This window comes from Martes martes, assembly GCF_963455335.1.
Source record: "Martes martes genome assembly, chromosome: 12".
Taxonomy (NCBI): Eukaryota; Metazoa; Chordata; class Mammalia; order Carnivora; family Mustelidae; genus Martes; species Martes martes.
In genome coordinates this window covers 69663923-69679731 of record NC_137900.1, presented here as the reverse complement: position 1 = coordinate 69679731, position 15809 = coordinate 69663923, and the positions used below count along the sequence as shown (strand labels likewise).

Below are 15809 nucleotides of genomic sequence, written 5' to 3'. Positions count from 1 at the left end.
TAAAAAGGGTAGCTTTCTTAGCTGATTTCCACTTCACCATCTTGCCAGATTAACTGACATTTCTGTACTCCCCCGTGGAAGGTACTGGTTGATGTCATAGCAGGCTGAATGTTCCTGGGGGGCATGTGTACTTTGTTCTCAGCATCAGTGGACTATGCTTAGCAAGAGTCAGGTGTGTTTATTCCAACATGTTATGCCAGGTGCAGTGTTTATTCTAATGGTATGATTATTTATATCACACATATTGATAAAAACAATGTATAAAGAGAGTAATTGCAAAGAAAACTAAGTTGAATGCTAAAGATACTAAAAATATTACTCTCGAATTATGTGTGTGAGAATTCTAAACAATGGAAAGAAATTATAAAATCTGGGAGTCCATACACAGCTGGCTTCATAAGCATGTGTAAACTCCTGATCCACTTTTAAAATCCAATATTTCACTTACCACATTTTTAGGTGGTTACATTATTGGTGTGGTTAGTGCAAAAAAAGACAACAGACAACTTCAGAGGAGTCGGTCATAAAAAAGAACTATACCTATGTCAAAGATTAGCCAATATTTACTTGTATTCAAAAATTTTTTTCATTAATAACGATTCTCCTCATCAACCAAATTTTTCAATTAACTGATTAACTTACCAGTGCTTACAGAATTGCATCTACTATGCTATCAGTCATTTAAAAATGTATAAAAATTGATTTACATAAATGAGATCAGGCTGTCAATACTGCTTTATCCCTTTTTCATTGATTATAGATATTATAAGTCATTAAATATTACTCATTTTTAATACCTGACTAGTTACTCCTATTAAAGTTCTATTCAATGCTTCCTTTCCCAACCCCCCGCCCCCATGCTTCCTTTCATTAGACATGTAAAACTATGTACCTTTTTTGACTTCCTCTTTGCAGGACTGACAGAAAACTAGCAGTTCAGTGTTATGCTCGTCCTTGGATTTCTTATATAGCTAATATTCCTTTCTCATTTTTTTTTTAAGAATTTATTTGTTTATTTGACAGAGAGAGATCACAAGCAGGCAGAGAGGCAGGCAGAGAGAGAGAGGAGGAAGCAGGCTCCCTGCCGAGCAGAGAGCCTGATGCGGGACTTGATTCCAGGACCCTGAGATCATGACCTGAGCCGAAGGCAGAGGCTTAACCCACTGAGCCACCCAGGCGCCCCCTTTCTCAGTTTTCATTTTCCTTTTATTTTTAATTTAATTTTGTTGTTGTTTTATTTTTTAAGTTATGAGAATCCTTCTTGGCAGATGGACTGTAGATCAGACACAAATGCCTAATATCCTGTCTCCAAGGATAAAGTTATATGGTAAATATGAATGACTAAAAGCCCTTTTGTTTTGCCTTGAAGGCAATTCTACTGTCACCTCTCTAGGCTGACATACCTGGCCAGGGAGCTTATAACTATCTAGAAAGCTTTAAGACATCTATTGAAATTGCTGATTAAGTCCATGAAATGGTCTAATAGCTTAGCTTTGCGTTTTCTGAAAACCCAAATTAAATCAAGGTGCATCTTCTATTTTTTTCAGGCTTTGAACAGTGAATGCGTAATATCAAATTAAAGGCACAAGTTACTTCTTGTTTTCACTGCTACTTGCCACGACTAAAAAGTAATATGAAGAAGCACTGATTAGTTTCACAGCACTTGATCAGAGATCTAAGGCCAAAGATTCTCATAGCATACTGGCTTCTTTCTGAACCTTTCAACACCTGTAAGAGCTTGAGTTATATAGCTCTTTGAAACTCAAATCTCAATCCTAACTTATATATTAACTTCGAGTGCACAAACAGTATTCTTCCTAAAAGAAGTCTTAAAGATTTTTATTTTCTAAAATTGGAAATTGAACACAGAGTATACTTTCCACAGCCAAAGAGAAAAAAATTCTAGGTAACTTTTAGGAGATGTGAAGCTTTTCACAGGCTCTTTAATCACTAGGTGAGTTATAGAACAAGAAATTGTGTAAATTTGCAACAGAACTGCTGAAAAAAAGAATTAACAGTCTAGACTTACTAATATTCTTCAGTATGTCAAATACCTCCAGTGTTGAAGGATACCTCACAAATGTCCTATCACAACTTTTGGCAAGGTGGTATAGATAAACATCTGGGGCTATCATCTGGGCATCATTCACATTTACTAATGAAAAGCAGTCTGTAGAGCAGCTTCTCGAAGTCCAAAATTATGATACAAATTAGGAGAGGTTTATTGGTAGTATGAAAGGTCTTCCACTTATGAACATCCCCTTCCTTAGTCCTCAGTATCATTTAAAATACAATTCATCTTAAGCAAACTTGATTTTTCTAAGCTTTAATGGGGGCACAGCCACTGTGTAATTGAGGGCATAGCATACCACAGTTTCACAAACCCACTAACTCAGCACAGATCAAGGCTTCAAGTTATGTGCAGGGCACGGTACCAGACAAAAGTGTTTTCCATAGTAAATGTGACCCAAGAGGCTTTTTTTCTATTCTACTTAATGACTTATTCAGTGGCAACCTTAGCATTCACAAGGCAACTCCAACCCAAGCTTGGTCGGGCAGTGGATGAACTTTGTACTTCTTTAGTCTGTAGCATTTTTATATTGTGTACTTCAAGGATGCTAGGACATGCTGAGAGGGGCTAGAAAGGAAGAACTGGGAAATTCCAGGGCACCCTTGCAGCATAATGACCTAATCCAAGAAGGTCAAGATGTTGCCAAGGATGACTTTCCATTGACAAGTAGAATATGCTGCCCCAAAATATGACTGTAGGATTTCAAAACACGCTATCTCCCAAAATGCCATTTTGGTATATTGATCATTTTGGACTGTAGGTACTTGAAAAGTAGTAAATGCAGGAAGAGGCCTTCTCTGAACTCTCCTGATCTACCTTAAGACAGATCCTCCAAAAGGAACTCAACTGTCATCAACTCCCTTCTTGGGAGGTTCATCAACTGGGGAAAACAGATTTATCACAGTGGACAAGAAGTCAACACTGCACCTAGGCAAACTTTTTCACAAACTGTCTTACCTCTCCTTTATTCTTCTAAGGGCCCACTCATCTTTCTTAAAAATCATCTCTTTTCAAAAAAAAAAAAAATCATCTCTTTTCCCCTAACAAAGCTACCTCACCCCCCTCCCCTTTCCCTAGTAAGATGGTATTTAAGTTTGAATTTTAAGCCACCTTGGGGGGTTACTCAATTTTCCCTGGGTATCTCCCATGTATACATGAGGTATACATGTTAATACACTTCTGCATGCTTATCTCTCATTAATCTGTCTTCTGTTATGGGGGGGGGGGGAGGTCTCAACTAAGAATCCAGAAGGGTAGGAGGAAAATTATTTTCCTCCCTTACACTACTATTAATCACCACCCTGGGCATGGGAAAGTGTTGCAACACAGTAGACAATGACAATCTTTCCTATAAAATTTTATTTATTACATAAAAAATTCTATACATTTGTTAGACTAAAATACAGTTTTCATTATAATTCTGGCAACTGAGTCAGTACACAGAGAAAACTTAGCATTGGATCAGCACTTTTTTTCTAGTTCATATTTCTGCACAAGAAAAACATTTCAAAGCTCCATTTCATATAGGCTCATTGTACTCTGAAGCCAGATGGAATTCCATCCAATTCAGAGCTCTTGGAAGTTAATTTCCCAGCAAGATTTGATAACTCCAGAAAGTTAATTGCTTAATATACATATTTTTAAAGTCCTCTGAGAGCATAATGCTCTGTCTATAAAGTCTGCACTGTGTCAATAATGACAGTCACAAATAGTAGGGCTACAACCGTGTCTGTGGGGCATGTGCAAGCACCTACATGTTTGTTCCCCCACCTGAATACAGTGTAGTGACACTGGGATAAGGAAAAGCTCAAAATGACACTAAGGTAAAGGATCCCGAACTGCAGAATTCATGGAAGGCTGAACTCTGATCCTATAGTTCATAATGGACAGACAGGACATGATACAAAAATCCATCTTGACACTATAAAATAGGATGCAAATGGCAAAAGAAAATGACAAAGACAAAAAGGCATCAGGTTAAGAAATATGTGGCACCACAACATATTTCTCATGCTGGATCACACAACAGTGAGTGATCGAGACGCACTGATGCGTGTTTTCTATCACCTATCACCCCATCCATACCCTGGGCTGGGCTGGACACTGGATATAAGCCTCAGAGCCTGAGATCAAGAGCAGGTCCCTATTGCACTGACTCATCTTAAAGCTCGGCTGCCTATTCTAGGACTTCTATTCTACACTCCCAAAGTTCAGATGGGCTGTGCCAGCAAGTACTTAAAGTTGGACCTTTGGTCTGCAGAAGATATGCTTTTGTCTTTGGTTGTTTTTCCAGAGCCCCTGTAATTTTGTTAGGTGCCCTCCATACTTTTCTCCCTACTTTTTGGTTGGTTGGTTGTAATGTTTTTCCTCCTATAATCAGATCAGCTAACAACACACTAAACTTATTTCATTGGGTACAAGACCTGTTTGAAGTGCATTCAGTGGTCAAGAATATTCTGAGACAATACCATTGAAACTTCTTTCCATTATGGAGCCCCTATTACCCTTTTATAGGAAGGAAGAAGTCAGAAAACCTCAGCAACACAATAGAATCTTGTAGCACTAAGGCAGCATAGAAGAAAGGTAACTTTCCCCTTGCTAAGTCTCCAAAAATCAAAACTAGCACAGAAACAAGAGGAGCCAAAAAGAACTTCTGAGCACACACTACTACCGGAAGGAACCCAGATGATGGAGAAAATTTACTTAGGAGCCTCTGCCTCAAATCATCAGCCCCCGACACTGTCCTATTATTGTCTCATTCCTGTGAGGTATCTAACACAATTTATGAATCCTGACCTGGTGATCAACATGGTAAATAGAGAGAGTGCTCACATTTTCTAGTGGCAGGTAGAATGGTCCGTGGGATGCTGGCTGGAGCTTCCTCTCGGTTCCATGCCCATTTATTCAAGTCTTCTTTTCAGTCCTTATTTTTACTCACACAGAATGATTTAACACAAATTCCTGAAAAAAATAACTAACTCAAACTACATTCCAATTGGACAGGAAGGGTAGATGAGATTCAGATGGGAGGATCAGAACATTCTAAGTCATACACGTCTACAACAAAAGGAATGTCAAATGCAGATACTTACACTGGACTTAGGCCCTTTTTCACCTGTTACGGGAATTTCCACCCACGGTCTCTCCATTTGCTACCGTAGAAGGTTCATTAAAGCTCTTCTGGAGGTGTGGGGTGGGGGAGGGAGCTGACTCTCCTTTCTTCTCCAGCCAGTTATGAGATTCCCACTGCTTTCTTCAGCTTGAAAATGTAGGTAAAGGTTTGATGTCTGACTACAAATCATGACTCACTGGAATCAAATCTTAAAAGAACTTCCAACTCTTTAAGGATTTCTGCCTGCTCTTTTTTTAAGGGTCCTGAGGGCCCTCCATGTAGATGCAGCACGCTTACCTAATAGTAGGGATGAGATGTGAAGAAATTCACATGCTTCCCTAAAGAAGCTGGGATGGATGCAGGGGAGTGGAGGCACAGTCTCGTTGGCAGAGTGGCCAAAGGCTCAAAAACAGTCAAAACAAAGAAACACCTCCCCGATGTAACCAGGAAGAAAAACTACTTTTGAATTCCCTTCCTCCCACCCCCAGCATCTGCTCCTCCAACTTTCCACTAAAATATTGTCAACTGTAAACTACACTGAGTTTGCTAATTTCTCATCATCTTCAACTGTTCTTGGTCACAATGACTGATGACGTATTTTTGGACAGTGATCTACTGATAGCATTTGTCATATTTGAGAAATAAAAAAGAATCCAGTGTTTTGGTGGATGGATAACTGTAAGATTCTTGGATTTTTTTGTCCACTGCAAATAACTGGGTAGCTTGCCAAAATCCCTCCCCAACACACCCCATCACACCTCCAAGGAATGAAATCTTACTCTTGAAGATTCAGTGCTGACCATTTTCTTACTCCTTCAGATTAGTGCGGTTTCTGTTTCCAAAGCTAGTACTAAATCAAAGTCTTCAGGTTATACAAATAATTCCAAGTTATAAGTCGGTAAGTACCATATTAGAAGTATTTTTAGTGGAGGCCCAATCACTACTTTATTTCAAAACACGTTATCAAACCAACTTTAGGGCAGCCTTTGATTTGTGTGTGTTAGGCCTTAAGGGGATGGTGGGTTGGAGGCTGGCAGATGGAGGGTCCTGAAATTCTATTACCATTTCAAATGTTCATAAATGTGCTATGTGCTTTTGAGAGAAAGATAGTCCATTACTTTCATAAGCTTCTCAAAGGGGCCCATAGTTCTCTCAAAAGATTAAGAACCTGCTTAATATTAAATATTAAATTCAGGTCTTAGCAAGTAAAACAGAAATTTTTGAAACATTTGGGAATTACAGTGTTTTCATATTCAGCTAGATCTTGACTTGACCTTGAGTAACCTAAAAGCTTCATTATTCTGAATGCCCTGGCCTGGAGTATTTATTCCTCAGGAAACCATTTTAGTTGTAAAACGTGAGTATCAAAATGGAATAAAATTGCCTAATATTTTGGTTCCTAATAATTTCATATCTTTTCCACAAATTTACTAATGAGTTCCTTTAGAAAATATCAAACTTAAATCCTTTCCATGTAATTTACAAAAGTCATCATTGTTTATGCAATACTGAAACTGAAACACCATTTGCCATTTTTTATGCATATAAAAATCCTTTAGATGGGAAGGAAAGTACTATAGTATTTCTATAGAAAGGTTTTCCATAGAAATTCTCAAATTTAAAAACTTTGCATTGAAGCCTTCTATAAGAAAGTTGTTTTAAAAGGTTTGAATCTTGGATTAAAGTTTTCTCTTAAAATGTGGAGAGTAAGAATTTGGCTCACATTTATGAAATCTGAATGGGGCAAGTGTGCTATTTTAAACTGACAAGTGTATACAACATAGTTAGTTTTTTGTTTTGTTTTCTGAAGTTTGTTACAAGCATTAGATTTTTCTCTTGGCACATTCAAGGGTCCTGCTTTCAAAATTTAGGCTATGTGCCGCTAATCAAAAATGAGCTAATTTCAAAAACAGCCACTGTATCTGAACAGTGCCTACTTTTCAAAAGGGCTAATATGCATCCTGAGTACACAAAAATACATGAATATGCATTTAAATCAAAAGGCAGTCTATGCTGTGAATTTATAATACACAAGTCTCTGCTTTATGTGTATTTACTTATGAACCTGCAATTTTCCAATAAATATTCACAGACCACGTCTTAACAACTCTAGGCAAGCCCTTATAGTGCACCCCTATCTGTCAGATGGAATATATGAAAATACAGAAATTAACTCTGGCAGGTACATTTATAAGCCTCCAGACTCTCAGGATTTTTTTTTTTTTTTTAAAGTAGCAATAAAAAAGCAGTAGAGAACTTATTGAAAGGTGAAAGCTGAAAGACTTTTCTGAAGGTAACGTCTCATAGGCTACATTAAGGCTACTGGAAATACCAGAAATATAAATGAGAAGGTTACTGACCAAAGACAAAATAAAATGCTTAGGTCACCATAATTGGCAGCTCTGGTTTTGGGACTGACCCCACAGTCCTATTCTGCAGTTGCGGTGGTTCAGGGGTGGGGGGAGATCTCCTGAAATGGCCTTTATTAGCTAGTACTGGCACATGGTGGAAATGGTTGAAATTTGGGGGGCACTGATACACCCTGATAATTCTGTGCCCATAGTTCTGGTGGTAGAAGCATTACTCTGGTATAAAGCAGCAGGTCAGCATCATTTTAAAGGAAGGGGTCATCTCTTCACTACTCCCTACTGGGATGAAGTCCTGAAAATGCCCTGGAAAGACAAGGGCCCTTGGCAGATACCAAGGTCAATGGTATTGGCAATTGGCAGTTTAATGTTCTTTGCTGAAAAAAGAAAATAGAAGAGTAAGGGAACATCTCTACAAAGGAAAAAAAAAACAAAACAAAACTTATTTCCAGCATAATTTTAAAAGAGACTCAGTGAGTACCTCTTCTCCAACCATTACAGAAAAAGTTTGGGGACCAGCGCACAGTTAAGCTACTTAAATTGCGGTAACATAGGACTTAATCATGCTATAGGATAGGATAAAAGCTCTAATCCTAAACATTAAGCATTGCATTAAATGGTTTAAAGGAACAACCTGCTTTGAGCTCTGCTCATCTATGCAAGGATTATATAATCTCAATGCCCTAGCTAAATTCCTAATGTTTACCTAACGTACTGGTTAAGCCTCCCCTAGAAGATGGGTTTCTTGGATTTATACTGAAATATGACCTTTTCCCTTCCATTTTATATGACTGCAGCGCTTCCTCTTGAGGCAGGAGCCTGCAAAGTCTAAATCAGGTACCAGAGCCTTTTGCTGATGGCAGAACCCACAGTGATGCTTGGGTCCCCACGATCACCACTTACACTGGAGGACCTTAACTGTACTCTGGAGACGTCAGCACTGAACACGACGTTGAAGATCCACCACAGAAAAAGACACAGACCACAACACAGAGTCAATGGCTTCTAAAATTATTCAGGTCACCACCTATCACAGATAATTTTTGTTCTTCATCTACTCTCCTCACTTGGGCAGAAGATGGAGGCAGTGAGCATTGAATGGCAGTAAGGCAGCCCAGAGCTAGCTGAAGAATGACTCGCGATGAATGAAAAGAGGCAGCAGGAATATCCAAACATAACCTCAAAACATTGAAATATTGCTAAAAAGCCTCTGTGAGGCTTTATAAAATGTATCAAGGAATGAAGCTCATATGAGAGTGATATTCTCTACATTAAATATCTCTCTGTATGTGCCTGGGTAACACATATATGCAGAGAAGCATATATCTACCTATGTGGCACACACATTTACTTAGGGAAAACAGCCTGGCAATTAATTTGGAACTCAAATGACATGGTTACACATAGATCATAATTTCTAAACACAATGTTAGTAAAACAAAATTTATTTGTAAAACAGGACCTGTTATATAAAATGGCACACGATCAAGTTATACAAAAATACAAAATTTCTTTCTGATTACAGTTCTAGTTGCAAATGATAATTAGAAAGCATTCCTGGTGGTTTCCAAATAGCTGAGATTGCGAGCAAATGGAACAGGGGAGCAGCGAGAGTCCGTGATGCTGGGATGTCCAAGTGAGTAGAACCTAATTTCCAAAACTCAAGACTTCCATCAGGTCACTTTGGAGGGACATCTCCTAAAAGAGCTAGCTCCTAGAACGTCTTCTGTTCTGATACTCATCTTGCAAACTTTTTCCAATCCTAAATTTAGTTCCCAATGTCTCTTAATGTCCAAAATCTGTGTGGCTATGAAACAGAAGGTATTCTGAATTTTCTTACATGATTTGCTCTCTCATCTATTTGGATAATGGTTAGTTACATAATTATATTTATTCCATTTCAGAGGATACAAAAAGAGTACAATGATACTGTCTGGCGATGTTAGATGTTAACTTCTGGAGGATTATTGTTTCAAAATAGCTATTCTCACAATGTTGGTTTCCCAGGTCTTGCCAAGATAAGAGCTCTTAACTGTGTGTGTTTTGTTTTGTTGTTGTTGTTTTTTTAAAATCCAGACTCTTATTGCAAATATTCTGAAAAATCAGAAATATTACATGAGCTTTGAAAAGAAACCAAGGCATTTAGCAAATTTTAGCCTAGCTAGAGTAAAGAACACGGATACTAAAAAAAAAAAGAAAAAAATACAATTTACCTTTTGCAGCAATTTAAAGGTCTAACCCTTTGAAAGCAAGCACATGAGCAAACCGCTGCTTATTAAGCCCTAGTGACATTAATTGTATGCATTTCCATAATACCGGTCTAATTCACTGTCTACTTCTGGTAAGAGGCAATGCTTTCTTTCAAAAGATTCTTCTTCCATGGAATGATAAAATGCTGAGGCTTTTTTTTTTTTTTTTTGTACAGAGCCTGTATTTAGTGCAATAAGTTTAAAAAATCTGCTCTGAAATATTTACTTTACATTAACAAAAATAGCTTTTTTTAAAAAAATCGTAACAAAAAGGAGTTATCGCATAAACAGATCATGAATTATTCTTAGCAAATTACACTTTTTTTTTTTCCTTAAAGCATTCACCATTACAATAAGCAGAACAATGGAATATTAGCCATTCATATCTGGTAAGCTTCAGGAATAAAAAAGAAAAACAACGAGAAACAAAAAAACCCCAAACCCATTCCTGAACAGAAAGAATATTCAACACTTGAGGATCAAAACATAACCAATTCTTCAGTTAAACATTGTAGAATTCTGGATACTTAATGAATTGCGGAGGAGAGGAGCACCTGCCAGTATGGTTTCAGATTTTACAGCAAGTATTTGAATAAAATGGCCACTTAGCCTGGAGCCACTGAAGTTCCTTAGGAGCAGAAGCCCAAGCACTGGAATTTGCAATGCTTTGTGTTCCATGTTTCTCTCCCTTTTTTATTCCTCCCAGCATTACTTAATCTGCAAATCAATACATGGAAACTTAAAGGCTAAAGTTGCTGGGCGCCCCAGCTTCCCTTCAAATCAGTCACACCAGTGTGTGGAGGGTGCTACTAAAGTAAGAAATGAAAGAAAGACAAACTATAAGAACAAAGTTTGCATAAGAAAGATTATCTACCCTTTTCTTTTTAACCTACTCTCTTATAGAAGCTTAGGGTAAACTACAAATACCTGAGGAGTTGGTTACTTTTTAATGTTGGCTGACAAATGCATGAGCTATTATGAAAATTCCCATATTGAGTCCACTAGTGTGTTTCTAAAAGTAAAATGACATGGCTTCTTTGATTGGGGAAAACTGATTGGAGTATCTCCTTATTTATCTGAAAGCATATGCCTAGTCTCGTCCCGCTAGGACTTATGCATCAGTAAAGTAAGACCTTGATTTTTATGCACACATCAGGGAAATCACCCCTGAATAAACTTTAGACAGAGAATTCGGTACAATCATTTTACCTAATTTAAATAACTAAAGTTAAAATCTCCTCTAAGTTATTAAAAATGTTAATCAGATATGAATCTTAACATTTCCATTAAGACAATTACAATTGAAAACATTAAATGACGGCAGTTGCCTTGTAAAAGCCACCCGTATGAAAGGAGTACATGTTTGACAAAAATAAGCATAAAAAAGGTATTAAATCCCTGTTCCTTTTCTCTGATTTTGGCTGATTATGTGTGTGTGTGTATATACATATACATATATATACACACATACATATACATATATACACACACCCACACACACAAATACATAGTTATGTGTATATATTGTTTTGGAATGTCAATGGGTTCCGTAACGGTCGGCTAGGTTCAAGCAGAACTTGCTCCCGAAGCCTAGAAAACAAAGTCATACAGAGTAGAATCTTAGACAATTACCATTAAAAGGAGATCATGAACGATGTTACGAATACATAGATGGTCACAAGCGGCAACAAAGCAAAATGGATTGAGAGCCCTTCTCCCCAAACCTATATTCCAGGGGCTGCAATTCCTATGAATGTGGAAAGTCACACTTCTGGGTAAGCTCTGAGATATGCAGAGAATACGTCTCCCGCCTATGTTGCTGCAGTGTCCAGGTTTTCCCCCTCCCTTTCCTCTATAAATTCTTTCCTATAGGCAGAAGGCTGGAGTGTCTCCTTCTTTAACTTCTACATCACATGTGATCAATTTTTCTAAAATAATTTTCAAAGATGTATAGGGTGACCTCATAAACCTTAGAAGTTTCCTTAACTAGTGAGTTTCTCTCAAAAAAAAAAAAAAAAAGAAAAAGAAAAGAAAAAAGTCCATGAGGAAAACTGGAAGTACTTATATTTAGTTCAATGATTCCCTGTCAAAAGGAAATTTAAAAGCTCATTTTTTCGACTGAACATTATTCTATAGGCTAAAAGTAAATTCTAAAGTAAAATATCCCACTAAGAAAGAAGATAGACCAGTGAACTTAAACAGCAGGTTGTACAGAAACGGCAAAATAGGTATGATGCTTTCATAGAACTTTCATCTATGGGAATAACATGTGAATTAAAACAAGTAAATACAAATAAGCAACACTAAATTCTACCAATCCCCAAACTTTAGTGAGGAATTTCTCAGGTAATTATTTAGGCACACATCTAAGATGGTGGTCAACTCTTACCATGCTAATGGAAAAGAGAGATAAGAATTAGAGGTATTGATTATGCTTAAAGTATTTAACTACCCTGTGAGCAATATCTCAAATTCTCTCCTGCAAAGTTTTTAAGCCATATAAAAACATCATTCTTAGGGATCAAATGCTGTAATGTCCAAAGCACCAGAAGAACAATGCACAAAAAAGAGAGATTTTGGGACAGATTGGAGAGTTTTGTCACTAATTTGCAAGCAATGAGCTGATGAACAATATAAAATAAAAGCAAAAAATGAATGAAGATTTTAAAGCAGTGTTTGAGTTAAGGGACAATAATTTAAAACTGAAAGCAATATTAGAGGAAAAAAATCTTTCTAAGTTCTCGGCTTCTGGTAGAATGCCACATAACTTGGGCAATTCTATTATTATTACCTATAAATTAGGGTTTCGGGGAAAGAAGGCATACTTGCCATCTGGTCTACCACAATTTATCTATCACTAAAGGATAATGCAAAAATACATGCCAATTCATGGTTCAAACTGAGCTAGTGTAGATCTCCACATATTTCTCCCTTTGGAAAAATGACTATTACTGACAAATGATTTAATAGAAGTGCCAACCACTGGAAAGACAGAAAGTGGTAGAGAGAAGAGGGTTTACATTTTAAGATTTTATATTTTACCCTTTAAAAAAGTTATAGGCTGGGAACCTTATTTACTGAACAAGTAAGATAAGCCAAGAATGACACAAAGAAAGCCTTCCTCATTTACCCATGACACCAGAATGTTGGCAAGAATCTTTACTGCTTTCTCCTTTGGCCAGTGTCAAGTAAGAGGGATATAGAAAGGGTAGGGAAGGCAAGTAACCAGACCATGGGCATTGCTGATGGTGCCTCTTGCCCACTCAATGCAGTTCTGGCTAATGCATGCTTAAAACTAAGAGCTCTACATCCTTTTACTTAAAATTAGAGTGATCTATACCTTGGGAACTAAACATTGAAGGTTTGACTTTATAATTATCAGTGCTATTAAAAGCAACACCAAAATAGGCCCTGGAAGGGGGTTATGGAGAAAGAGTTTATATCTAAACATTCTGCTGAGGCTTCAATTTAGGTTGAATATGCAATTATTTTGCATATTCATATGCATATACATATGGCCTCCCCCACCACCCGCACTGCAACCTTAAACGAACCCATTTCCTTTACTCTTATATACTTAAATGGACTTGTTTTACATTATGTATTTCTCCAGATGGATACCTATGAAATCAACCACTTACTAAACTAGAAAGAAGAAAAGAGGAGTCTTAATCTCACGCTTTTGGAAGTTATGTGCAATGAGAAGTCACGTTATTTAAAATGTACCATTTAAGGAGGTAGGCAATTATATAATATTTTGAAGTCACATGCTCTTTAAGAACAACACATTTGTAAAATAAGCAGTAATTACACAAATATGTGTGAGAGACATCTGTCATTATGCAGAGGTGAGAATATCTGTGGGAAAAGCAACTCAGGATTCTCTTACGCTGACTGAGTTGCTTTTTGTCAAATAAAAGTGCAGTACTTATAATACATATGTATCCCTGACCAGAGATAATTTATCCTTCTCACAATCAAGCTGAGGTTAGAGAAGACCCGGTTGTCTTACTGAGCGGGGAATGTGAGTGTTGATGGAAATAAACTTGTTTCCTACTGAAAAATAGCTGAAGAAACAAAGAAAGTACAATCCAGGCAACAGAAGAAAAAGTCAGCGAGGGATAAAAGACAGCAACAGAAACAAACCAATATTAAAAACGTGAGGGGTATGAATTTTAGCAAGTTGAAAGGAATTATTATCACCTTCCAAAAATGACAAAAATCAAACTGTCAGTTCAAGTGTGCAACCAAATGTTCAGTCTGATGAAAACCAAACACTGACAGTTAAAAAGGAAAAAACAAACAAAACAAAACAAAACAAACACCCTCCACCTGAGAAAGGGCAATTTTACTTTAGGGATGGAAACAGTCCCTCCCCACCAGGAGCACCGGAAAAGACTGTTCCTTTCAGCTTACTTTTACAGAAGGTGGTCTCAGTTGTGACAAGAGTTCTGCCATCCAAGTGATGGGTAAACACACAAACAGAAAGAGCAGCACATCCTGCGTGATACAGATAACAACAGCTTCTCCCGAAGAAGTGCAGTCAGTGAAGACAGAGAGAGAGAGGAAGTGAAAATGAAACTCTTGGAGGCCGGCCACCTCCTCATCTCCACCTACCATCGGTTTCAGCTCTCTGGCATCAGCAACGCCTCCCTTACCAGCTTCTTTCATTGCTTTTCTACTGTTTTCCACAAACTCCTGCAAAATAGGAACCAAATGGCATACATTCTTAGTCCTTCAGATTGTGGTTGGTAGATGAACCTAAGGAGCGTTTACATTTTGGATTCAATGTTAGTAAAGGGATGGCCTAAAAACATAGCAATAAATGATAGTTAGTATCCCTACACACGAGCTGCTAAGTTGGTGTGGGAAGGCAGCAATGTCACGATAAAATCTTTTTTCCATACATTCACTGGGACCATCTCACTCAGGCTCAGAGAGAGAATGTTACTTCTATTTGGAAGAGAAAATACCTAATTACTTTTAAGAGGACTATTTTCCCATAGATTATTGTTTTATTTGTTGTTTTACTTTTTCCATATCAAGGTTAAAGGGAATAACAAAGACTATTTTACTCCAGAAGGCCTGTCTTTAAAATAACCCTAGAAGGTAAAAGAAAGCATCGATACTAAGCCCAGATTACTGTTTTTACCAAACCATAAACAAGCTACTTAAAAAAAAAATGTCTATTTGGCTTTGAAATTACTCCATAAAGCAGGAAGACAGGAAGTTATAACCAGAACCTGTGGTCGAAAAGTAGTCAAAATGGGATTATACCCTGAAGGAAACATCTCTATCTTGTCAAAGTTTATGGAGCACTTCTCCATTCAATATACTCATCATTCTTACAGAAGAAAACTAAAAGAAAAAAAGTGTATTTTTTTAAACTCAACTATTGATCAGAGGTTTAAAAAATAAAAACAAGTAATTCTTCTTCTTCTTCTTCTTTTTTTTTTTTTAAGATTTTATCTAAACCCACTATGGGGCTCAAACTTACAACTCTGAGATCAAGAGTCACATGTTCTACGGACTGAGCCACGCAGGCATCCCAAATTCTTCCAACTGCCTTCATCAGAAAGGAGCTGGAATGCTCACAAGTCAAATTCCATCATGAAAACAACCAGTTAGAATTATAGTATAGACATTATGGAAATGTCCAAAATGTAGTTGATGGTGTTTTCAGTGAAAGATATTCAGTACCAAATACGTCAGCTAAATCATTTGGAATTTTTGTGACTGGTAGGGGGAAAAAAAGGAATCTATTTTATTTATTGACACATTTTATTTATTTATTTATAAGATTTTATTTATTTACTTGAGAGAGAGACAGCATGAGAACAGAGGGTCAGAGGGAGAAGCAGACTCCCTGCAGAGCAGGGAGCCCAATGTGGGACTTGATCCTGGGACTCCAGGATCATGACCTGAGCTGAAGGCAGTCACTTAACCAACTGAGCCACCCAGGCTCCCCGAAACATTTATTTTATTTTAGTTTTTATATTTTTATATTTTTT

The 15809-nt window shown here is 37.3% G+C and overlaps 1 protein-coding gene across 5 annotated transcripts in view; it reads right to left on the bottom strand.

Annotated features, from left to right (window-relative positions):
* The window catches only part of SLC44A1 (solute carrier family 44 member 1), a gene marked incomplete at its 3' end in the record, with an annotated part of 195687 nt that overhangs the window by 34593 nt on the left and 145285 nt on the right, over window positions 1-15809 (bottom strand). For 2 of the 5 annotated variants that reach the window (XR_013967752.1, XM_080819763.1), the window contains exons 15-16: window positions 14416-14496; window positions 8981-11388 (exon numbers count right to left, since the gene is read on the bottom strand). Coding sequence is in view for 3 of the 5 variants with exons in the window: in XM_080819763.1 (XP_080675889.1) it covers window positions 11365-11388; window positions 14416-14496 (105 nt within the window). Of the gene's footprint in view, window positions 1-8980; window positions 11389-14205; window positions 14497-15809 lie in introns of those variants that run through there. The other 3 variants (XR_013967751.1, XM_080819764.1, XM_080819762.1) reach the window with 2 other exon arrangements.